Genomic DNA, 24,453 nt, shown 5'->3' on the forward strand with positions numbered 1-24,453 from the left:
GGAGTGGGGTAGGGGAACATTTGGGGACAGAGGTGTTTCTTGGGAGATTGGGGACACCATGTGGGGGGTTGAGACTGGGAGGGATGACCCTGGGGAGGTGGGGGGCACCGCGGGGAGAAGGGATCCCACCCCCCACACCTGCAGCCACCCCCAGGGGCAGCTGGGACCCCGACCCACTGGGGGACCAGGATGGGAACGATGGGGACTCACTCATGGATACAGGTAATAAAATAGTTCATGCTGCACCCTGTTGTAGGGTCTCTGGGGTGCCCTGGGCGCCGAGTCCCCACCACAGCCAGCCCTTCCCGGGGGTCCCCAGGCTGCCGGGCTCCTCTGGCCCCAGCCGTCGGGAGCTGTGTCCTCCCAGCCGCTGGCCACGCAATGGGAGCACCGACCCACGGCCACGCAGAGACAGGGCTGGGGACAGGGCCGGGGTTGCCTGCGCTCCACCTGGGTCTGCAGGGCTCAGGCAGGGGGGACCCGGCATCCTGCAGCTCCGCTCCCACCCTGGGGACCCCAAACACCCCCAGGGCAGATGGTGTCCCCAGCGTGTCCACCTGACGGGGGGTGGCCTGTGCCCCTGCGCACTCGTGTGCGTGGCGGGGGGGATGGGGAGTGTGTCGCTGTCCCTGTCGCTGATGGCAACCAGCATGGGGGGAAGGTGACAGTGAGGGTCCCCGCCAGTGGCCCGGAGCTCGTCACCACTGGGGGGACGGGGGACAAGCAGGGCCAGCACCAAGGAGCGACGGCAGCACAGCCTACTCTCTGGGGGTCCCCACCCCCTGTCCCCAGGGGTCCCCTTCGTCCCCGTGTTTTATTGGGGGAACACAGAGCCCAACCACCAGCCGCAGGGACAGGGGACGGGGAGCTGCCCCACGGATGGGGACAGCACCGGGACACGCCGACACTCTTGGGGGTGCTGGCATGCGGGGGGGGGGCACCCTAACTGTTGCCGCCCGGGATGACGAATGCACCGGGATGAGGACCGCGCATGGAGGGGCCAGAGCCGGCGCGCGAACGCCGGGCTGCAGGACCACGCTTCGGCTTCGGGGCGGCAGCAGCGAAGGCGGCGGCGCTGCTGCGCACCTGAGCGGTGCCGGCGCTGCAGTACCGCGATTCGGCCACGGGGCGGCAGCAGCAGCGAGCAGCCGCCGGGCGGCGCGTGCCCGGGGGCGGCACCGGCGCTGCAGTTCCGCGCTTTGCGCGCCCAGCGCCCGCCGGCACCGCGCACGTGGGGCGGCAGCGGCGTTTCCTTACCGGGACGAAGCATCGAACGCGGCGGCATCACCCGGCAGGCACCACAGTACGGCATTGCCGTTATGGGCGGACGGCAGCGCGGAGAAGGGGGGCGCCACCGCGCATGCGCGGGTCCCGACCTGCAGTACCCAATTTTGGTCGCAGGGTGGCAGTAGCAAGGAAAGAAAAGCGCACCACTGCGCATGCGCGGCTCCCGACCTGCAGTACCGAATTCTGTACGCTCGGTGACAGCAGCGAGCAAAGAAAAACGCGCCACCGCGCATGCGCAGCTCAAGAGCTGCAGCACCAAATTCTGGTCGCCGGGCGGCACTAGAGAGCAAAGAAAAGCGCGCCACTGCGCATGCGCAGCTCCTGAGCTGTAGTACCTAATTTTGCTCACCTGGTGGCAGCAGCGAGCTCGGCAAAGCGCGCCTCTGCGCATGCGCGCCTCCCGATCTGCAGTATCGCATTTTGGTCGCCCGGCGGCAGCAGCGAGAGTGGGCCCCCTCCCCTCCATGGCCACACTGTGCAGGGCAGCACCAGCCCCACAGCCTGCAGGGACTCTGGCAACACAGCCCCTTTACAGGGAGGGCTGTCGCCATCAGCCTCATTGCCCAGGTGGGGCTCCTCCAGCCCCGGTCCACAGCTGGAGCCCAGCAGGAACAGGGGGCCATCCCCTGATCCTCACAGTGCATCACCTCCTCCCCTGTGCTCTATCACAGCCCCTCTCCCGGTGCAAAGGGAGTGCAAATGCAGCTGCGAGGGCAAAGGAGATGGCAAGTGTCTTTTCAGGCATAAGTAACAAGTCTCAGGAGCAAGTCTGCTCCAGGGCTCAGGGTCCCCGATGCTCCCCCTGCCCCTGGGACACCTCGGCAGTCGTTCCCAGAGCCACGCTCATCAGTTCGGCGGAGAACGGATGGTCGGCTGGCTCCTGGAGCGATGGGCAGAGGTGAAGGCCACCAAAAATGAGGAGGAGGGTGCAGGACGCTAGAAGAGAGGAGTAAACGTGGCAGCCAGCTGGACAGGGGGGTGTAGCAAGAAAGCATGAGGCAGGGAACAGGACAGCAAGGGTGACCACCAGTGAATGACGTCCCTGCATTGGCTCCTCCCAGAGCTGTCCCGGGAGAACCATCAGCCCCACAGCCCAGGGTGACATCCATCAGAGGAAGCCAGCAGGAGAGGTCAGACTGCAGGGGGGTTACTGCCGAAGGGCTATGAGAGCCAATATGGGATGCAGGGGAAGAGCATTTAGGGATTGCACAGAATTGATCATGGTATGTTTACTGGACGAACTGAAGATTGGGAAAGCACGGTGTAAGAGTAGCTTGGGGACGAACAAGCCTTGGAAAATAGAAGGATAAGGGGATAAAGGGCTTCACTCACATGTAAGCAGGTTGCTGGTTATTGTCTGGCCATGTCTTGTCCCTGATCAAGGGACAATTAGAAAGGGGGGTGTGTGCATGTGTCTCTGTGTGTTTCTAAGGGCAAGGCGACAGGAGGAGCTGGTTAGCAGAGGAACCAGGGGAGTCCAGGCCAAATGCCAGAGGGTTTTGCATGCACGTGTGCGAGCATGTCCGTGCATGCATGCATGTAAGGTCTGTACCAGCAAGTGGAGGAGGGCTGCAGGCCTCAGGGGCTCATTATGTCCACATGCTAGTAACAGAGGAAACTGAGACGGGGCCAGCTAATAGCTAGAGTGAGTGTCTAAGCCCAGCTACTGGAGGGATCCACATTGTGCATGGTGACAAACTCACAGAGTAGAGGGACCTGGACAAGCTCAAGAAGTGGGCCTGTGTGAACCTCATGAGGTTCAACAAGGCCAAGTGCAAGGTCCTGCACCAGGTTCAGGACAACCCCCGGTATCAATACAGGCTGAGTGATGAAGGGATTGAAAGCAGCCCTGCTGAGAAGGACTTGGGGATACTGGTGCAAGAAAAACTGGACATGAGCCGGCAACGTGCGCTCGCAGCCCAGAAAGCCAACTGTATCCCGGGCCACGTAAAAAGAAGCATGGCCAGCAGGTCGAGGGAGGTGATTCTGCCCCTCTACTCTGCTCCGGTGTAGAGTAGTGTGTTTGGCTCTGGAGTCCCAGCACAGGAAAGATGTGGACCTGTTGGAGCGGGTCCAGAGGAGGGCCACAAAAATGACCAGAGGGTTCCTTCCAACCCAAACTATTCTATGATTAACAGCAAATGTATTATTTCAACCTTACCAGTATGCTATGAAATCTTTGTTTCAGCTTTGCTTCTGACAATACTTCTTACTAGGATCAGTCTAGTTTATCTAAATTTGAAATTGTTGTAACTCTCGGAAAACTACATTAATAAAGCGGTAAGCAGGTAACAGCTGGTTGTTAATTTCCCTTTCCTGCCAGCTACACTTTTAAAATTCACAGAAACTCCTTTTCCACAAACCTATAGAACTTGTGCTAGCAGACCCTGCTGCCAGATTCCCACTGAGAAATCTCTCTAGTGAGACCACAGCATTGTGTGGAGAGAAAGAAACCAAAGATTCCAGAGTTCAGAATGGTAAACAGCAACTGAACATCTGTGCCCATGGTGCCTACCAGGAAAATAAGTATTAGCCCAATCTCCAAGTCCTTGTCTACATTCTACATAAGCACTCATCTACAGAAACACCTTTGTTTTACATTACCTACAGATATATGCAGGCAGTACACAGCCATGCATACTTCAGTTCTCAGCCGAATCAAGCCAGATTCTTTTTATTACTTTCCCTCCTGGGAACTTTCTTTACTGAAGATTTTCCTAGGAGGCATCTGTATTGTGTCTATGTAATGTAATTAAGATGAATTTGCTGTGCATCCATATGGGTGGGCTGTAAGCACAGAAAAAAAGTCTCACATTAGAATGGTGAAATGAAATCTCCTGCTATTAACCATCACACATTTGTTAGTACATAAAATATATTTAATTAAAACAAAAAGATCAAACAGTAGATTGATGAAGTTGCATGCAGCGGAGATTTCACTTGTGTCCTGGCTGCAGCAGACACCTATCTGCACAAGGTGAACAGAATGCACTTTTGGAGACCAGTAAGTACTCTAGATGATAATGCTGTCAGAGCTCAAAATCTAAGCTCTCAACAGGCACATCTAAAGAATTTGGAGCAAAAGAAAGTGCTATCTGGTTCCTTCAGCTTCAGGAACTCACCGTGGCAGATGGCCAAACGTGCAGTCAGTTGGATGCAAGACCTTCAACTCATATAACCAACAGTTACTGCAGGAAGAAAGATATAAATATATCAGAGGAAGCTGTTCACAGATAGAAGACTTCATGCATGGTTCCATGCAAGTTTCTTTATGCTGTTCCTTTACTTTTAACTCCATTACAAGGGATTCCAAACCCTCTGTTTCTGAAGGTCTCATTCATTCAGGTTGCTTCTTCTCTGGTATTTCATCCGCGTCTCTTGCATAAAGTTTCTGAAGGCTGGTTCTTCATGACTCTCTTCAGTAACTGGGGGGAAAAAAATCCACAGTTCAGCACTATTTCAGCACTTGTTCTACTTGTGTTACTGAAGAAAGCTAGAGTCAGGGTAGTCAGAGCAACACATAAAGTCTATTAGATCTTCAACTTCATTACAAGGCAAAAGAAAGAAGTGATCCTAAAAATCAGTGGAATCCGAAAAGAATTAAGATTAAGTCTGCGAGCTATATAAGAGAAAAATCACACACTGTAAGAACTTAGAAGATTGCTCCAAGACCAAGAGTCACAGGAAAAGGGAAGAGAGACGGGCAGAAACTGTAAGGCCAAAAAGACGATGAAACATATTGTGCGTTAATTAGGTTCAGAGGTCACTGATGCTCCAGCATAACAAGTTGTCTAGTTTATGCATGTTATACACCTATTAAAAATAATTACTTGAATAGAAAATTTACAATTGAACTTGCACAAAGGTTAGGGAGTGATATCACTGGACTAAGAATTGCAGCTGGGCTTCTGCTACAGTTTCAGACACATCTATTTAGGTGACTGAATGTTTGCTTGTTTTCTAGGCTGTCATTACAGTCAATCCAGTTAATGAAATACAGAGGGTATTTCCTGACTAGACAGGCAGCTTTTAGAACAGATCAGATCCCTCATTCCCTTACCTTCATGGTCAATGTCATCAGTATCACTGTCCCTCTCTTCTTCTTCATCAAGAGTTCCTCGTGTTAGGATCAGCTCAGAGGGACCCATTGCAGAAGCATCATCAGACCCTTGAAGGGAACAGAAATGGCTATCCACAAAACAGCACGCTAACAAGTAAGTTAGTTCGTGCCCTTACAATTTCTATTTGCAAATGAATACAGCAATTAATACCTACTCTAAAGGGACAGAAAGCTGCTTCTGGATTCCAAAGATACAGGACAGACTGCAACAGCATCATACTCAACCTCATATAAGGCAACGGTTCAACCAAGCAGAGCTTTCTCATATTATAATTTGACTGTTTCACCTTTTCTGAAGTATTTCATTACTTCTAGTACGTCCACTGCTTTTTCCACCCGAGGGTACTGAGGGAGTTGGTGGAGGAGCTTGCCAAGCCACTCTCCATCATTTACCAGCAGTCCTGGTTAACAGTTGAGGTCCCGGACGACTGGAGGCTTGCCAGTGTGACGCCCATCTACAAGAAGGGTCGGAAGGAGGATCCGGGGAACTACAGGCCGGTCAGCCTGACCTCGGTGCTGGGGAAGATTATGGAGTGGTTCATCTTGAGGGCGCTCACAAGCCATGTGCGGGACAACCAGGGGATCAGGCCCAGCCAGCACGGCTTCACAGAAGGCAGGTCCTGCTTGACCACCCTGATCTCCTTCTATGACCAGGTGACCTGCTAGTGGATGAGGGAAAGGCTGTGGATGTGGTCTACCTGGACTTCAGTAAAGCCTTTGACACTGTCTCCCACAGCATTCTCCTAGAGAAGCTGGCGGCTCACGGCCTAGACAGGTACACTCTTCGCTGGCTAAAAAACTGGCTGGACGGCCGAGCCCGATGGGCCGAGGCCAACTGTATGACATTCAACAAGGCCAAGTGCCGGGTCCTGCACTTCGGCCACAACAACCCCAGGCAACGCTACAGGCTTGGGGAAGAGTGGCTGGAAAGCTGCCCAGAGGAAAAGGACCTGGGGGTGCTGGTCGACAGCCAGCTGAACATGAGCCGGCAGTGTGCCCAGGTGGCCAAGAAGGCCAACGGCATCCTGGCCTGTATCAGAAATAGTGTGGCCAGCAGGAGCAGGGAGGTGATCGTGCCCCTGTACTCAGCACTGGTGAGGCCGCACCTCAAATACTGTGTTCAGTTCTGGGCCCCTCACGACAAGAAGGACATGGAGGTGCTGGAGCGTGTCCAGAGGAGGGCAACGAAGCTGGTGAAGGGCCTGGAGCACATGACTTATGAGGAGCGGCTGAGAGAACTGGGACACTTTAGTCTGGAGAAGAGGAGGCTCAGCGGAGACCTCATCGTGCTCTACAACTACCTGAAAGGAGGTTGTAGCGAGGTGGGTGTTGGTCTCTTCTCCCAAGTAACTAGCGATAGGACGAGAGGAAATGGCCTCAAGTTGCGCCAAGGGAGGTTTAGATTGGACGTTAGGAAAAACTTCTCTACTGAAAGAGTGGTCAGGCCTTGGAACAGGCTGCCCGGGGAAGTGGTTGAGTCACCATCCCTGGAAGTATTTAAAATACTTGTAGACGAGGCATTTAGGGACATGGTTTAGTAGGCATGGTGGTGTTGAGTTGATAGTTGGACTCGATGATCTTGGAGGTCTTTTCCAACATTAGTGATTCTATGATTCTATGATCTACACAGCAGGGTTTCTTCTTCTCATGTCTGTGACTGACACATAGAAGAGCTAAGTCTGACCCTTCCCACAGGAACTAAAGCCCCACTCCTCTTTACTAAGATGAAGCTGCTTTCACACTTTGGCTGTGAAGACAGAAAAGCACTATATGACTTCTCAAGGTAGACTCTTCAGACAACTTCTGCAGTAAACTTAATCTTCCTAATAAGGTACCTGCAAGTGTGTCGCCCTGCACACACACGCTGCCCATGTCCTTCCACAAGTGTTCCAGCTGCTCTCTCTTTTGTTTGTTTTGAGCTTTCTCCTGTAGGTACAAAGTTACATGTGAATTCTGAGTACATTTAAAACATCAGTAGAAGAGTAATCTCACCCAATACTAGCAGTCTGCCCCCCAGCCAGAAAGCAGAACTCAATAAGCAGGTCTTACATTACAACTAAGGTTACACAGAACTTTTGGATAAATATGGAGAGCAACCTCCAGCACGATGGACTTCACGAACATTTTCAGCAGCATCAGGAAGCCAAACTCAGTGAAGTTGTGCTTGCAGAGAACTCTCCTTTGAACCGCTAGAACTCAAGGTGAGCAGAGCTACTGATTTTGGTGCTGCAGTTCAGTTTTCATTATTAATTGTCCAAGTCAAAACAATACACTTCACTGGTGCGGAAAGATATAGTGATATTCTCAACAAATCACTTTGGAAAGTTATTTTTAAACAAGTCCCTATCCTTCTGAATGGAAGATATAAAAATCTTTCCCAATTATTTTCTCACAATTTGCCCAAATAAATTATTAGCACAAAAACACTGAACAACATCTGTTTTACAAAACATCTTTATTTTTGTCAAGATATGTGCTACCAAATCTAGGAAAAAAGACAGATGGTGAGCTTCAGGACAGGAGTTTTTCCACACTGAGTATGATTAGTAAATGAAATGTTAGACCCTCCCAACATACAGGCAATTGTGTGCATAAAAGTGACCCCAAGATTCACTGCCCAGGAATACAATAGTTAAAGATACTTACCAGTGTTTTTCTCAGGCGCTCATATTCTGGACGATATTCTCTGAAAAGATAAATAAAGAGAGTGCATTCAGTCTGAACTAATACATGACTTGTATTAAGTAAGGATCATCTTAGAGGCTTGTTTCTACCCCAAAAAAAGTTTTCTCTAGGCTTTCATGTTTGAGAGACATTTCAGAAAGACTAACGGTACTTTTTACCCAGATTTGGATTCTGAAACCAATGGATGATAAGGGAACATACTTCATTAAAATAGCAAACCTTTCTCACACCATCTTGTTGGATAAGAAATTAAACCAGCTCGACTGAGGTAGTCATTTCACTGCTATACCTAATCAGCAGATTTATCACTCTTCTCTCATCATAGACATGACCTTCTCCGCCAGTCCTTGTGCCTCCTAAGACAGTTCAATGGGATCTCATACAGAAAGACTGTTCACAGACTTCCAAACTATTGTACCACTATGGGACCTTTGAAATATTTCTTTAATGAAGTAAGGATAAAGCGGATGTGGATACCCTCTTCTTAGAATCATGGAATGGTTAGGGTTGGAAGGGATCTTTAAAGATCATCTGGTCTAACCTCTCTTGCCACAGGCAGGGACATCTTGCACTAGATCAGGTTGCTCAAAACCCTGTCCAACCTGACCCTGAACAATGCCAGCGATGGGGCATCCACAGCTGCTCTGGGCAACGTCCTCCACTGTCTCACCACCCTCATCGTAAAAAATTTCTTCCTTATGTCCAGTCTAAACCTACCCTCTTTCAGTTTAAAACCATTGCCCCTTGTCCTGTCAACTACAGGCCCCATCAAAAAGTCTCTCTCTGTCTCTCTTATAAGCCCCCTTTACATGTTGAAAGGCCACAATAAGTTCTCCCCGGAGCCTTCCCTTCTCCAGGCTGTACAACCTCAACTCTCAGACTTTCTTCATAGGAGAGGCGTTCCAGTCTGTTTTCATGGCCCTCCTCTGAACCCGCTCTAACAGGTCCATGTCTTTCTTGTACCATGGGCCTCAGAACAGTGCTCCAGGCAGGGTACCATAAGAGCAGAGTAGAAAGGGAGAATCACCTCCCTCGATCTACTGGCCATGCTTCTTTTGATACAGTCCAGGATACGATCACCTTTCTGGGCTGCAAGCGCACATTGGCAGCTTATATGAAACCCTTAACTAGGGTTTCATTATGTAGGCAGTGTATCCCAGAATAATTTTTAGGTTATGTGGTAAAACTCCTCAGCACCTCCAAAGAGCGCAGAGAGATATTTGGGGGGGAGAGGAAGCACAAATAATACCCTGCCCAGATACCGCCCAGGCCCATCACAGGAGAGCCATCAAACCATCAAAGATGCATCTAAACAAGCCCAGAGGAACACAGGAGCACGGTGGCAGGCAGGGAATCCAAATTAAGGACTCGGGGGAAGGGATACCCTATCCCAGCTCCTCCCAGGGCTGTCCCAGGAGAACCATCAGCCCCATGGTCCAGGCATGAAACCCATCACCATGCCTCATCGGGAGCTCTCTGGATCACCTTGCAAGCACAGAAGGGTGGCTGCCTAGGGGACAGCGGGACACATTATGGGATGCAGGGAAAGAGTATTTCGGATAGCACAGGATTTATTACGGGATGTTTAGGGGAAGAACCAAAGGTGGGAAAAGGTAGGAAATTCGGGGAGGAACAAGCGTGGCAAATAGAGGGATAAGGGAACAAAAGAGTCTATTTGCATGTAAGCAGAGACTAGGCAGTATGCAGACCTGGCGGCATGACCAGGCCAGACCAATCAGACCTCGGAGCATGAAGCTGTAGCAGCATCTCTCTGGCTATCCAATCCAGCATGATATATTTTCCTCCAACAATAATCTATGGTCTGGTTTAGGTATTTCCAAGTAACCCAAGTTAATGGATTTGCTTTCTAATATAGAGCAGCCTGGCAGTATTTCATGGGGAGGAATCCAGTAAGGAGCAAATTCTCAAAGAATTATTGAATTTCAACTTGCTCATCTATTCAGTCTGCCAAACTGATCTGTTAGCTTCCTGAGGACAATTCAAACCTTTATCATTGTATGGAATCAGAGGAAAAAATTGACTTCACAGATTGGCTGGCACAGATAGCTTTTACTTTTTCACTGAACAGTTAGTACAAAAATTCACTACTGAATAGTTCCTTTTGACTGCTGCTTTTTATGCTGACTCTTGCACTTAAGTTTATTAGAAACCATAGACTACCTTGGCAGTGAAAAGTGATCAGTCCTTCAAATCAAAGGAGTGGGCTCATGAATCAGTAACTTCAGCAAGTATTCACTGGGTCAGGGACCAAAGGTTATCAACTTACCTCTCATATTCATCTACAGCTTTAGAAAGCTGAACAAAAAAATCATCCAGTCCTGTGCCAAGCACAGCAGAAACACCAACCACCTATAAAAGAAAACCATATACCAGAACTGAAAAGTAACTGAACCAAGTTTTTAGGTAACTGATGGATGATCAGAGCCGGAAAGACTAAGCAGTATCTTTAAAAAAAACCAAACCACAACTAAGCTAAAAAAAATAGGGGAATCTAATGACACCCATTTAATCATCACAGTGGCGTAAGAGTATGCAGTAATACTTCCACTTCTGTCATCCCTACTTTCAACCTCTTTCTCCACCTGCTGTTAATGTTTGCTACCTCCGGTTTTTGGTTGTTGGTTTTTTTTTTTTGTTTTTGTTTTGTTTTGTTTCTTTCTTTCTCTCTCTTATTTAATGCAGGAACCTGGGTTTTCCTGTCTGTTTTACAAATTTTACCACGGGGGGCGGGGAGGGAAGCAACAGCCAAAAAAAAAAAAACCTGACTCTACACCCATCCTTGTACCTCGAATCTCAATACCCCACTAAAAACAGTTAAGACAATACAATGCCTAAACATAATGAACAAGACAGGGCAAGGCAAAAGAAAGATCAAGTCTTTCTTCTGTTTACTTGGTTACTGTTAATAATCCAAGTTCTTATTCTGAACCTAGGATTATAAGTGGTATGACTGCTGCAATATCAGTGTACTAGACTTAAAGAGCAAAATAGACCACAAGAACTGACCTTTTGCCTCTGAAGTTCTAATACTTCGTATTTAGCTGAAGCACATTTTAAAAGGTACCCAATCCAACCCCCAGAACAGCAAGAGATGGAGAATTTAATCAGTTATTATGGCAATACATTCAAAATGCACATCTGATTTCTAATTTGAACTTGTCTGTCATTACACTTCTGTCCATTTTTTCTACTTTTATTAAATCAATTATCTAAAAATACCTTTAATTAAGACTATTACTGGCCAGTACTTGGTGACCCTTAAGAATCTTACATCCTCTAATGAAAATTCTCCCACTTTTTCATAAGCAAGACAGTCTTAACTACTCACTTTCAAATGTAAGACTTTTTCCAACACAGCCTTGCATTTTATCAACAGTACAGTAAATATGCAGACAATCAAGCATTCCAAAGGATTTTAAGCATTAGTCTAGGCACTGTGCCGATATATATTAATATTTATACTTTCATTGCACTTAAGTACAAGCTGCCTTCTACTCTATAATCCTCTGCGTATGTCCTGCTCTCCAGTCTACTATTCCAATAGATATGACATGCATACAAACAGTTCATTAGCAAACAAGGACTAGGAAGTACTTTAGTCCTGTATATGGCACCATTATAATCCATTTTGAAATACTGTATATTGTTCCACATAGGGCTCTTACAATATTTTTTGTTTTGGCTAAAACAAAATTACCATTATCTATATGAATGGAATCACTTATTTATTTTCATTGCCTTTCTTGTAATATCCATAAAGCCATTTGCTTGCTTTTTAAGTAAAAGCTGAATGAAAAACACAATTAGCTGAACCCTTTTAGCACAGACTATGGAACCATTAATATCCTCCAATGTATAGTGTTTTCAGAGAAACTGAATGGATTTGTCCTCTCAAAACCTGGTAAGTGGAAAAAACCCCACTTTTTCTTGCATCAGCAAATATACGTGATTTTTTTTGGTTGTTTTTTGAGATTCTTTCCCTTCTTCCTACATAGTAAATTGCCCAACTGTACTTGACACTTTCAGAACAAGGAAAATTATCTCAGATGGGAGACACTGCAACACAGAACATTACCTTTTACCACCCTATCTTAGCTTTCTTCTGATAATTAATCACAATTCACTGTTAAAAGATTGAGGCTGCCACTCAGTGTGACAAGCAACTGAAGTTACTGTTCAAACCAGCAAATCCTCACCCCCAGTGCAAGGCTTATCAACAGATTCCAGTTCAAAAGGGCAGTGCAAAGCCCTTTTACAGAAGGACAGAATGGCTGAGGTTGGAAGATGCCTCTGGAGATCATCTAGTCCAACCTCTCCTGCTCAGAAAGCAGGATTAACTAGAACAGGTTGCTCAAGATCTTGTCTGAGCACGTTTTGAGTATCTCCAAGGATGGAGACTCCACAATTTTTCCGGACCATCTGTTCCAGTGCTCAATCAATAAAATTACTTTTTTCCTCTTCTGTTTAAACAGTTTCCTGTATTTCACTTTGTTTCTATTGCCTCTTGTCCTTTCACTGGGCACCACTGAAAAGAGCCTCCCTCTGTCTTCCTTACATCCTCCCATCACGTACTTTTACACAATAATATCCTCCTTGCGCTTTCTCTTCTCCAGGCTTTTATGAGAGGTAGTAAAAAAAGGAAGATTCTTACCTTCAGTGAACTGTAAAATTCATCCAACACTAAACTCATAGAACGAGTCAGGTTACTGACATAGGATGTCTCTTGATTCAGGGCATCCTGAAAAGTCTCAAAGTCCTGCATCCATTCTACTGCAAAACTGTGGTCAATTATGTCAGTCTGGAAGGAGAAGAGAAAAGTTGCAGAAGTAATAATGATGAATTCTTAGCCTTAGGCTGTTACGTGGACACATAAAAAAAAATTCCGTTTTAAACTTACTTTCAAAATGCTGATCTTTTCAAAATATTCAGCCCTGGTTTGAAGTTTTCTAAGCTCTGTTTTTATCAAACCAACTACTTGAATACAGAAGAGAAGACAAACAACCACTACCCCCGTTTTAAAAAGGCATGTTTAAGGAAACAATTGCAAGTCTAAAGGCTTCTATGGTTTACTGGAAAGGGGCATCCAAAAATTGCATACTGTACAAGAAAGCTTAAGTTGTAAATATTAGATCATATGATTGAGGCCAGACAAGAACAGTCCTCATTGAAGATCCATTCTTTCTTGATTGGCTTGGGGGTCAGCGAGGGGAGGGAGCCATTTCCACGTTGGGAAATGCCTACAGGATCTTGGTAAAAAACAGCCTACAGGATCTTCTTCTAACCTGAAGAAGTTATAATCTAAATTCAGTGCAAGACGATGAACACGAACAGGTGAGATGGTTCCATAAATTTACATGGATTAGTATGCAAACGGTCTATTCAAGAATATAAACATATCTTACCACATGCATATCCACTATTATCACAATATAGAGGTGTCTAAAACTCTGATATATTTCATTTCCCAGCACCAATGGGAAGGAAGAAAATAGATAAATAAAGTATTGCCTAGCATTACTCAAGAGTTTTGAGACAGAACTGAATCCATTAAGGGTCAAAGCCTGACTATTTAGAGTTAGTTTTATTAAATTTTATAAATAAAATCAACTCTACAAATTACATTATTTTTTTCCTCTGCAAATCTTAACATTCCTTAAATCTATGTGTTTGCCACTGCACATGTATCAGTTTATTGGGATTCTTCCATTCTTATCAAGAGGCAATTTTAAAATGCTTGTCAAAAATTCTTCAAATGCTGTTGGCTTTACTTTTTACCAAAGGCTAAATAGCAGATCAAAATGAAGTTTAAAGTTATGAATCCTAAGCCTTGGGCCTACCTTTCCTTACACATACTAATGAGGTCCTATTTCTTTCAAATCTTTCAAAAAATGTATTTTCTTAAGAGAGAATGATTTTCCTACCTCATGCCTTTTTGTACAGAAAAAGCTTAACAGCTTATTCTAAAATCACTGTCTAGAGTTAGAAAGAAAACAATGTACAAAAACTTGTTAAGTAAGCAAGCAGATATCAAGGACATGCATGATTTGGGTCACTGGGAAGATGTGTGTAGTTGGAATATATCAGACACTAATCCTACCGGGCTTGTGTGAGGTAAAATTTCACATTCAAAGCATGGGTTTTCTAGAGGAAGCGTATGGGATATACATGCGCGCATACACAAAGCTTGCTATGTTGGAGAGCAATTCCTTGAATACAAAGGATGTCTGTGGGGAAAAGGAAGAGTACTCACACCAAAAATTTAATGGGATTATTTTAATATGTGAAATTGTTATGTTTAAAGAGCTGGCTAGCTGTTAAGTTCAAAAGCACTCCTTTAAGGCTACACGTACCTTACACAACAGTGGAGGTGTATCCTTAGGCTAGTAAGTATCTGCTTTTTGGCAAATACTGGCATATTTTTAGTGTCACTGATCAAGACCAAACACCTTTTGTTAAGTTTTGCCTGCTACAATACATGGGTGTCCTTCCTCAAAACAGGCAGGTGTTACACAATTCCCACTGTGACTCATCAGCCTGCTGCTGAGCAAAAATAATTAATGATTAAGACAATTGTTCTGAGGAAGCAGGGGACTATAAGAGCAGATTAGTAATGAACTTACTTGTAAGGAAACAAAGCTAAGTTTCCTTATAGCCTAGGGTTAAGGTGCAAAACATTTTTCATATTGTTAGTATCATCTCTAACTTGAACGTTTGGGTGTAACTGCCATCCCTGATTCTTCTTGTGCATTTGTATACCAGATTAAAGACCCTTTTAGATTCGTTTTTCAGCCTGCAGCTCCCTCTCAACCTCTCTTTTCTAGAAAATCTATTATTGTAGTAAGACAAAGACACCACAGCAAAGAAAGCTAAACAGAACAATGTTCCACTAGGACACAGAAACCACAGCTCTAACTTACTTTGTTCATGACAACAATGAAAGGTAGCTTTGTCTTGTACAGGATACTGGGGGAAAAAAAAAAACAAAACACAAAAAAACCATTAAAAATTAATTTAAATCTCACTAGAATAGACAACAAGTTAAGCGTAAGGCAGACAAGACTTGTGCAAAACTTTTAACTTCAAAAGATAATTATTTTCCTCTGCATCAATTAGAATGTAATTTTCACCCAGATCCTGCTTACCATAGTTGAACAAAATACGGCCCCCCAAGATGTACGCACACGTCTGTAAGATATAACATCTCCTTCTATACATCCAGTTGATTTTGATTACTGTTTCTATGACTCTCAGATCCCAGTTTTTAACTCTCTTCGCATTTTCTAATTCATTTGACTCAAACCTTAGGTTCTGAGATATTATTTGTGAACTGAGCAATGAATTCAAAGAACTCAAACATCTATAAAGCAAAACTATCTTGAAACATGAGCTTACATATTCATTTCACTATATATATTCTAGCATCTTTTGCTCAACACTGATGTCAGAAAATGCAGCATGTGATAAGACACATTTTGCATACTATTACAGTAATATAGCTTTTAACCTTGGTACAAGGATTGATAGGTTTTTGAAAGCCTTTTACCAACATTTACCATGAATTATGACAGCTCTAGATACGTTGATCTTTACATAGATATTTAGTCCCTGGTTTAACATGAAAGAAAACAGAAAAATCCATGTACGAGGAGGAATACAATAAATCAAGAACTCCACGCTATGCTGAGCTCCAAACAAATCTTGAAGGGTCACTGAAAGTATCGATAATATTAAAAAAAATTAGAATAAAATATTATGCGTTTACAAGAAGGAGCTTAAACTAGGCTATCTTGATACGTCTTAGATAACTAGGCTATCTTGATACATCTTAGATAAATGGTTTTATAAGCAACAGGCAATGTGTTAGATCTGATGTAACTAGCCTTCATCACACTAAGGTCTCGTAGAATCATAGAATCATACAGGTTGGAAAAGACCTCTAAGATCATCGTGTCCAACCGTCAACCCAACACACCATGCCCACTACACCATGTCCCTAAGGGCCTCATCTACACGTCTTTTAAATACCTCCAGGGATGGTGACTCCACCACTTCCCTGGGCAGCCTGTTCCAAGGCCTGACCACTCTTTCAGTAAAGAAATTTCTCCTAATGTTCAATCTAAACCTCCCTTGGTGCAACTTGAGGCCATTTCCTCTTGTCCTATCGCTAGTTACTTGGGAGAAGAGACCAACACCCACCTCGCTACAACCTCCTTTCAGGTAGTTGTAGAGCGCGATGAGGTCTCCCCTCAGCCTCCTCTTCTCCAGGCTAAACAACCCCAGTTCCCTCAGCCGCTCCTCATAAGGCTTGTGCTCCAGGCCCTTCACCAGCTTCGTTGCCCTCCTCTGGACACGCTCCAGCACCTCCATGTCCTTCTTGTAGTGAGGGGCCCAAAACTGAACACAGTATTCGAGGTGCGGCCTCACCAGTGCTGAGTACAGGGGCACGACCACCTCCCTGCTCCTGCTGGCCACACTATTTCTGATACAGGCCAGGATGCCGTTGGCCTTCTTGGCCACCTGGGCACACTGCCGGCTCATGTTCAGCCGGCTGTCGACCAGCACCCCCAGGTCCTTTTCCTCTGGGCAGCTTTCCAGCCACTCTTCCCCAAGCCTGTAGCGTTGCCTGGGGTTGTTGTGGCCGAAGTGCAGGACCTGGCACTTGGCCTTGTTGAACCTCATACAGTTGGCCTCGGCCCATCGATCCAGCCTGTCCAGGTCCCTCTGCAGAGCCTTCCTACCCTCGAGCAGATCAACACTCCCGCCCAACTTGGTGTCGTCTGCAAACTTACTGAGGGAGCACTCGTGGATTATTTAATGCTTTCAGCGGGAGTTTTGACCCAATGACCTCCACATGTCCATTGGCACCTAAATTATTTTGCCTATCCAATGGGAAAACCACTAAGAGAATAACCAAAACAGCAGATTAAGTGAGTATGAGAGGTATCAATGTGCACTTGTAGCCCAGAAGGCCAACCGTATCCTGGGCTGCATCAAAACAAGCATGGCCAGCAGGTCGAGGGAGGCGATTCTCCCTTTCTACTCTGCTCTCATGAGACCCCGCCTGGAGCACTGTGTCCAGTTCTGGGGCCCACGGTACAAGAAAGACATGGACCTGTTAGAGCGGGTTCAGAGGAGGGCCATGAAAACAGAAGACTGGAATGCCTCTCCTATGAAGAAAGGCTGCAAGAGTTGGGGTTGTTCAGCCTCCAGAAGACAAGGCTTCAGGGGACATTATTGTGGCCTTTCAGTATGTAAAGGGAGCTTATAAGAAAAATGGAGAGAGACTTTTTACCAAGGCCTGTAGTGACAGAACAAGGGGCGATGGTTTTAAACTGAAAGAGGGTAGGTTTAGACTGGACATAAGGAAGAAATTTTTTATGATGAGGGTGGCGAGTCATTGGAGCAGGTTGCCCAGAGAAGCTGTGGATGTCAAATAATTGGAAGTGTTCAAGGTCAGGTTGGACATCAGGTTGGACAGGGCTTTGAGCAACCTGATCTAGTGAAAGATGTCCCTGCCTGTGGCAGGAGGGGGGTGACTATATGGTCTTTAAAGGTCCCTTCCAACCCAAACTGTTCTATGACTCCCCTCCAAAATAAGTACCAAAGAAAGACAGCAATCAAAGCAGATGGACTGCATTTTCAGCTTTTCTTACCTGCAGGCATACAGCATGTTGGACATAAACGTGATAGGGTTAGCACTGCGAGAGGTGTCCATCACATAAACAACAACTGAAGGAAAAGAGGAAGCCTGGAAACACGAAGTAAAAGATATTTTAATTAGAAGTACATGCTGCTCAACAGCAACTTCTTTCACACAGCTTCACTGTCAAGTCATGTAGAAAACACTTACCAAGGCCTCAGTTATGATGGTTCCTGATGCTGACCAGGTGAATACCTCAATTTGCCCTGGTGTGTCAATAATAACATACCTGTTAAGAAGTCACTCCCAACAAACAATAAGGGAAAATTAGTTAAGCACACAGTCCTGTTCTGACCAGATTACCACAAGCATGTAATGCAAATCACATGATTATTGTGTTACAGATCAGAAAAGGTTCTCCCAAACAGTGACAACATTTATGGGTATGCCTGAAAATTTCCTGTGTGAATTTTGTAACTAAGAAGCACATACTCTCTTCAGATTCTATTAAAGTTGAAGGCATCAATTAGACAGACAAAAAATTGACTGCAAACTCTTCAGAAGAACAATTAATTGTTGCCTATTTGAACAGTGCACGAGAAAAACAGTCTAAGGGAAGACAAGAAAAGCAGAACTGGAATCAGCAGGATGTATCCGAAGAAAGTCTAGTGTATCTGTTCTAATTCTATGCCCTTTTCCACATAAAATTTATACCAAGGCTGAAAAACAACTAGAAAACATGCAGAGAACCTTTTCAGGATTTCACATGGTTTTCCCACACTGATCCTAGAAAAGTAGAACTTGGTAGAATGTACTCACTTGGATGCATTTTGTCTTTTTTCAATAAACTTCATCACCTGATTGAAAAAGAAGGAGTATACTTTGTATTTACATTCACAACAGGAAACTTTCATAATCTTTTCATAACAGAAACTACATTAACTTGGACAGCTGCATATATGTATCAAAAGAAGATTAAATGATCTAAGCTTTTCAATGTGTGAAAATGCCCTACTAAGGAAAGGTGGAAAATGTTCAGACACTGCATAGGTCAAAGACAACCTTGATTTTGTCTGTGTTCTAGTACCTGCCTAAAGAAATGGTATAACGATGCATTTGTTCCCTACGTTTTTACTAAGAGATTGTGCACTGTCTCAATATCTTGCATAAGTTCCCACCCCAGCGCTGATTTAGCATTACGATTTAAGAAAGCAGTCAATTATTAAATAACTCCAAGAAAACTTAACCCGTTTCCAGAAGTGAGCTTCCCTACTTCAAAATCAGAGCATTCATATGAAAGATTTTATAGTGCAACAGAACATAGTGCAACAGAACAGTTACGTACAAAGACTAAAGAATGTTCTGTACACGTGGCTTCTAAATTTTAATTTTAAAAATGCTGACAAACTGAAATGTCTCAAATGAAAGCTAATGCGCTTTGGCTGCTTTGCAAAATACATGGTTCTGTATGGAGAATACTCTATCTCCAAAGAAATATTAGGAGGCTAACCAAACATAGTGCTCTCTGAGACATAAAGTACACAAAAAAACCCGCAATCTCCCAGCATAGTATTTGTAACACAGTATCACATAAGAACAACCTCATACCTGATCAAATCTTGTAGCAAAGAGATTGAGAGAGGTCACTATTCCACCATTTGGGCCCAGCCCATATCTAGACGCTTCGTTTAGGAAAGCAGATGATTATGCAGACCTCAGAGTGCTTCTTTTCCAATTCTGATAATAGTTGGCCATGTACAATGCACATTGGATACCTCTCAGCAAAAGACAATATCCCTAATACACAATTAAGTCTTCTAAGTGATGCAGGAGAATAACAAATACTAAGTGGTCCCTCTCTTGCCCAAACACGTGCAATTGACAGAAGGAAAAGGGGCAACGTGGTGGCTTCCCTTGCCATTATTCACGCATTACCATAGAATCACAGAACCACAGAATCATAGAATCATTAAGGTTGGAAAAGACCTCTAAGATCATCAAGTCCAACTGTCAACCCAACACAACCATGCCCACTAAACCATGTCCCTAAGCACCACATCTACACGTCTTTTAAATACTTCCAGGGATGGTGACTCAACCACTTCTCTGGGCAGCCTGTTCCAAGGCCTGACCACTCTTTCAGTAAAGAAATTTCTCCTAAAACCCAATTTAAACCTCCCTTGGTGCAACTTGAGGCCATTTCCTCTCGTCCTACCGCTAGTTACTTGGGAGAAGAGACCAACACCCACCTCGCTACAACCTCCTTTCAGGTAGTTGTAGAGCGCGATGAGGTCTCCCCTCAGCCTCCTCTTCTCCAGGCTAAACAACCCCAGTTCTCTCAGCCGCTCCTCACCAGACTTGTGCTCCAGGCCCTTCACCAGCTTCATTGCCCTCCTCTGGACACGCTCCAGCACCTCCATGTCCTTCTTGTCGTGAGGGGCCCAGAACTGAACACAGTATTCGAGGTGCGGCCTCACCAGTGCCGAGTACAGGGGCACGATCACCTCCCTGCTCCTGCTGGCCACACTATTTCTGATACAGGCCAGGATGCCATTGGCCTTCTTGGCCACCTGGGCACACTGCCGGCTCATGTTCAGCCAGCTGTCGACCAGCACCCCCAGGTCCTTTTCCTCTGGGCAGCTTTCCAGCCACTCTTCCCCAAGCCTGTAGCGTTGCCTGGGGTTGTTGTGGCCGAAGTGCAGGACCTGGCACTTGGCCTTGTTGAACCTCATACAGTTGGCCTCAGCCCATCAATCCAGCCTGGACAGATCAATACTCCCGCCCAACTTGGTGTCGTCTGCAAATTGACTGAGGGAGCATTCAATCCCCTCATCCAGATGATTGATAAAGATATTGAACGAGACTGGACCCAGTACTGAGCCCTGGGGAACACCGCTCGTGACCGGCCACCAACTGGATTTAACTCCGTTCACCAGAACTCTCTGGGCCCGGCCGTCCAGCCAGTTTTTTACCCAGCGAAGAGTGTACCTGTCCAAGCCGTGAGCCGCCAGCTTCTCTAGGAGAATGCTGTGGGAGACAGTGTCAAAGGCTTTACTGAAGTCCAGGTAGACCACATCCACAGCCTTTCCCTCATCCACGAGGCGGGTCTCCTGGTCATAGAAGGAGATCAGGGTGGTCAAGCAGGACCTGCCTTCTGTGAAGCCGTGCTGGCTGGGCCTGATCCCCTGGTTGTCCCGCACATGGCTCGTGAGCGCCCTCAAAACGAACCGCTCCATGATGTTCCCCAGCACCGAGGTCAGGCTGACCGGCCTGTAGTTCCCCGGATCCTCCTTCCAGCCCTTCTTGTAGATGGGCATCACATTGGCAAGCCTCCAGTCGTCCGGGACCTCAACTGTTAACCAGGACTGGTAAATGATGGAGAGCGGCTTGGCAAGCTCCTCCGCCAGCTCCCTCAGTACCCTCGGGTGGATCCCATCTGGTCCCATAGACTTGTGAACGTCCAGGCAGCGTAGCAGGTCATTAACTGCTTCCTCTTGGACTATGGGGGGTTTATCCTGCTCGCCGTCCCTGTCTTCCAGCTCAGGGGGCTGAATACCCTGAGGATAATTGGTCTGATTATTAAAGACTGAGGCAAAGAAGGCATTAAGTACCTCAGCCTTATCCTCATCCTCGGTGGCAATGTTCCCCCCCACATCCAATAAAAGATGGAGATTCTCCTTGGCTCTCTTTTTGTCATTAATATACTTGTAAAAGCATTTTTTGTTGTCTCTTACGACAGTGGCCAGATTGCGCTCTAGCTGGGCTTTTGCCTTTCTAATTTCCTCTCTGCACGACCTAACGAGATCCCTGTACTCTTCCTGAGTTGCCTGCCCCTTCTTCCAATGGTGATAAACTCCCCTTTTTTCCCTGAGTCCCAGCCAGAGCTCCCCGTTCAGCCAGGCCGGTCTTCCCCACCCGTTCTTCTTACGGCACCTGGGGACAGCCTGCTCCTGCGCCTTTGAGACTTCCTTCTTGAAGAACGTCCAGCCTTCCTGGACCCCTTTGCCCTTCAGGACTGTCTCCCAAGGGACCCTCTCGACCAGTGTCCTGAGCAGGACAAAGAGAAAATATACGTATCTGTACACATCAAAGCCATCTTTGTCTTTCCAAAAAGATTGACAGCACAGCCAGTATCTCAGAATTTAACAATGCCCTGAATGCACTTAATTTTAAGAATTTATGCTTCAAAAGATAATTAGAAGACTTCTTGCACAAATAAATTTTTCGCAGAATTTAAATGATAATGGGAATGAATGTTGTAAAGATGCTCGAAGTGTCAGCTTAAAGATGAAGATTTCAAAATCTTTTTTCATGATACAGATCTGTATAGTAATTATGTTCAAAGAAATAAAGAATCTTTTTTTTTTTAACTGCATAAGAATCAGCACTGATTCATAAGTACATACTGTCTTCTAGGGCTACTACTCTCAATATCCAAACACAAGGCCAGACACCCTCCTTAAACACTATTTAATGAGATGCTTAAACTCCGGTAATGGCTGACGCACCCAGTAAAGCAAATAATGCACCTACGTACCAAACTGAAACTTATACTTGGATGTTTTGCTGGTAACTCCAAATCAAACAACTGCCAAAATCAAGAATCCTATCCCCCACCATCTTTATTCTTGTCTAAAATACTAAATTTAAGAGTCACACTTGCAAGTCAAATCCAAACACTGTATATTATCTCCATCTGCACAAGCTATTACTTAGGAGACAAAGGACCTCCATACCCCTCTGGAAGTGCAATCATTTTAGTGTAATGTTACTTAACTACAGTCATCAAACCACTGTGCAGCAAGAGCCAACAATCCAATGTCTTTGACATTCAGAAAGACAACAGTGCTTTCATTATGGTCAAACAATGTGGAAATAGTTTTCTCCACCTGCTACAGGCAAATAGGAATTTGCATATTTGTTTATCATAAATAAAATTAGACTTGTTAAAACATGGGGGAAAGGCTGCTGGCTTCCACAAAGATAGATATAAGCTCTTCAAAAGAACAACAGACTGCCTATTACTTGTAAAAACGTACTATTAGACAGAATCACTTTTAGCACAGGAGAAAATGATCTAAGGAGTATCAAATCTTGTAGAACATATGTTTCTAACCTCACATGCAAGAAATACATTGTCAAAAACTTCTGATCTTCACACAACATTCTGCATTGCTGCAATCCCCAACACTTCCTGCCCCCTTCATCGTAGTGTGCAGAAGTGACAGACTATTTTCACAAATTCTGTATCATTATTTAGACAAAAAAAGGATACTGTTTCATGACTTCTTTGTACTTCACAGTGTCCCTGATATCTAGAGGACGAAAACGTATAAATAGTTTTAGGACACCACTTTTAAAATATCCTTCTTCATCAATTTGCTGATAAGCGAGAGCCCTTCTTTTTCTAGCAAATCTCCTTTTCTCTCAGTAATAGATCTAGCACCAACAGGAAAAATCTCCCAAGTAAATAAATAAAATCTAACAGATTTGCTATGCTCTCAACGTACATATGAAACCCAATGTAATTAACGTGAAACACCACCAGTTTAGGTATTTAGTAGTAATTGCTTCAGTTGAATTTTATTCTCACCTGATCAATATCAGTTAACAAAGTATACATATCTATCTGTATTATTAGAGATCCAGCGCTGGAACAGATACTCCAGTTATTCATCTGACATCAATAAAACAACTTTGGTATCCACACTGCCTTTCTTATCATCTAGAGAGACAGGCTGACAAACTTTATAAAGTTTAAGAGACAGGACCTTCACAAACCTAATGATTGATAAGCCCTTTGGAACGGCTAAACGTAAGATCTGTTTTCTCTAGAATTCATGTCTTTTAAGATGCTTTAAACTTATTTGGGTAGCACATATGGCTACCACTGTGCTGGATGTAGGGTACCAGATCGAATCTGCTAATACGTTCATCACTGACAAAGGAAAAAACCCACAAGAACCCAAACACATCAAATCACACCAGATGATGTAAAAAAATGTACAAACGCGATGGAAGCATGCCTTTGGTCCTAAAAATTCACATGTTAAAGATTCGTAGGAGAAAGGAGTTAAATAATAATAAAAAAAAAAATCTTAAAGTCCTTCTTGCGTTAGGACTTGGAATCTCTTAAAGAGAATATATGCAACCTAGCCAAATACCTCACATACCCCGCCACCTTCCCCCCGCCCCCCGCTTCCGCGAAACGTGTGAAAAGCAGTATACCAAAACCGGTTTGGTTTATTTATGGCAAACCATACTTGCTTTCTTCTGGCGGACTCCAGAAACACGCCACATCTCTGGTCCGGAACCACCTCCTCCCTCACACTGCCCATGACCCGCCACGGCCCCGGGCTAAGCCACGGCAGCAGGACTCACCGATGTTGGCGGGGAAGGGCAGGTCGTGCACGGCGGGGTCCAGGTTGATCACGTACGGGGGGCAGCGTTGCCCATGCAGGTGAGCCGCGAGTCGCTAAGGGGACACGAGGAGGCGTCAGGCCCCGCTGGACACGGGGGTAGCGCTGAGGGAAACCGGCAGCCCCCCACAGCATCCCAGCCGCCCCTCACCTGCACGAAGGTGGTCTTCCCGGAGCCGGCCATACCTAGCACCAGCACGCACACCGGGGGCGCGGCCGCCAATCCGCTCGCCGCCGCCGCCATCTTCCCAGAACCTACTTCTCCTTCCGGGGCGCGGGGC

At 45.5% G+C, this 24,453-nt stretch overlaps 1 protein-coding gene across 6 annotated transcripts; it reads right to left on the minus strand.

Moving 5' to 3' along the window:
* Positions 1-4,144: 4,144 nt before the first annotated feature.
* Positions 4,145-24,452, minus strand: GPN1 (GPN-loop GTPase 1). 6 transcript variants are annotated; one of them, XM_075144643.1, is made up of 15 exons: positions 24,324-24,452; positions 24,135-24,228; positions 23,029-23,068; positions 19,362-19,428; positions 18,573-18,610; positions 17,964-18,042; positions 17,767-17,861; positions 15,031-15,076; positions 12,765-12,911; positions 10,380-10,462; positions 8,054-8,093; positions 7,243-7,333; positions 5,348-5,455; positions 4,574-4,712; positions 4,145-4,475 (listed from the first exon to the last, which is right to left on the minus strand). In XM_075144643.1, the coding sequence occupies exons 1-14, from the start codon at positions 24,414-24,416 to the stop codon at positions 4,621-4,623; spliced, it is 1,113 nt and encodes a 370-aa protein (XP_075000744.1). In that variant the 5' UTR covers positions 24,417-24,452; the 3' UTR covers positions 4,145-4,475; positions 4,574-4,620. The 6 variants fall into 6 exon arrangements, with proteins under 6 accessions (XP_075000744.1, XP_075000743.1, XP_075000746.1 ...); XM_075144642.1 differs by having other exon boundaries at positions 4,145-4,712; XM_075144641.1 differs by lacking the exons at positions 4,145-4,475; positions 4,574-4,712 and adding an exon at positions 5,801-6,066 and having other exon boundaries at positions 5,367-5,455.
* Position 24,453: the final 1 nt, after the last annotated feature.

The sequence above is a fragment of the Calonectris borealis genome, chromosome 3 (genome assembly GCF_964195595.1).
Source record: "Calonectris borealis chromosome 3, bCalBor7.hap1.2, whole genome shotgun sequence".
NCBI classification, from domain to species: domain Eukaryota; kingdom Metazoa; phylum Chordata; class Aves; order Procellariiformes; family Procellariidae; genus Calonectris; species Calonectris borealis.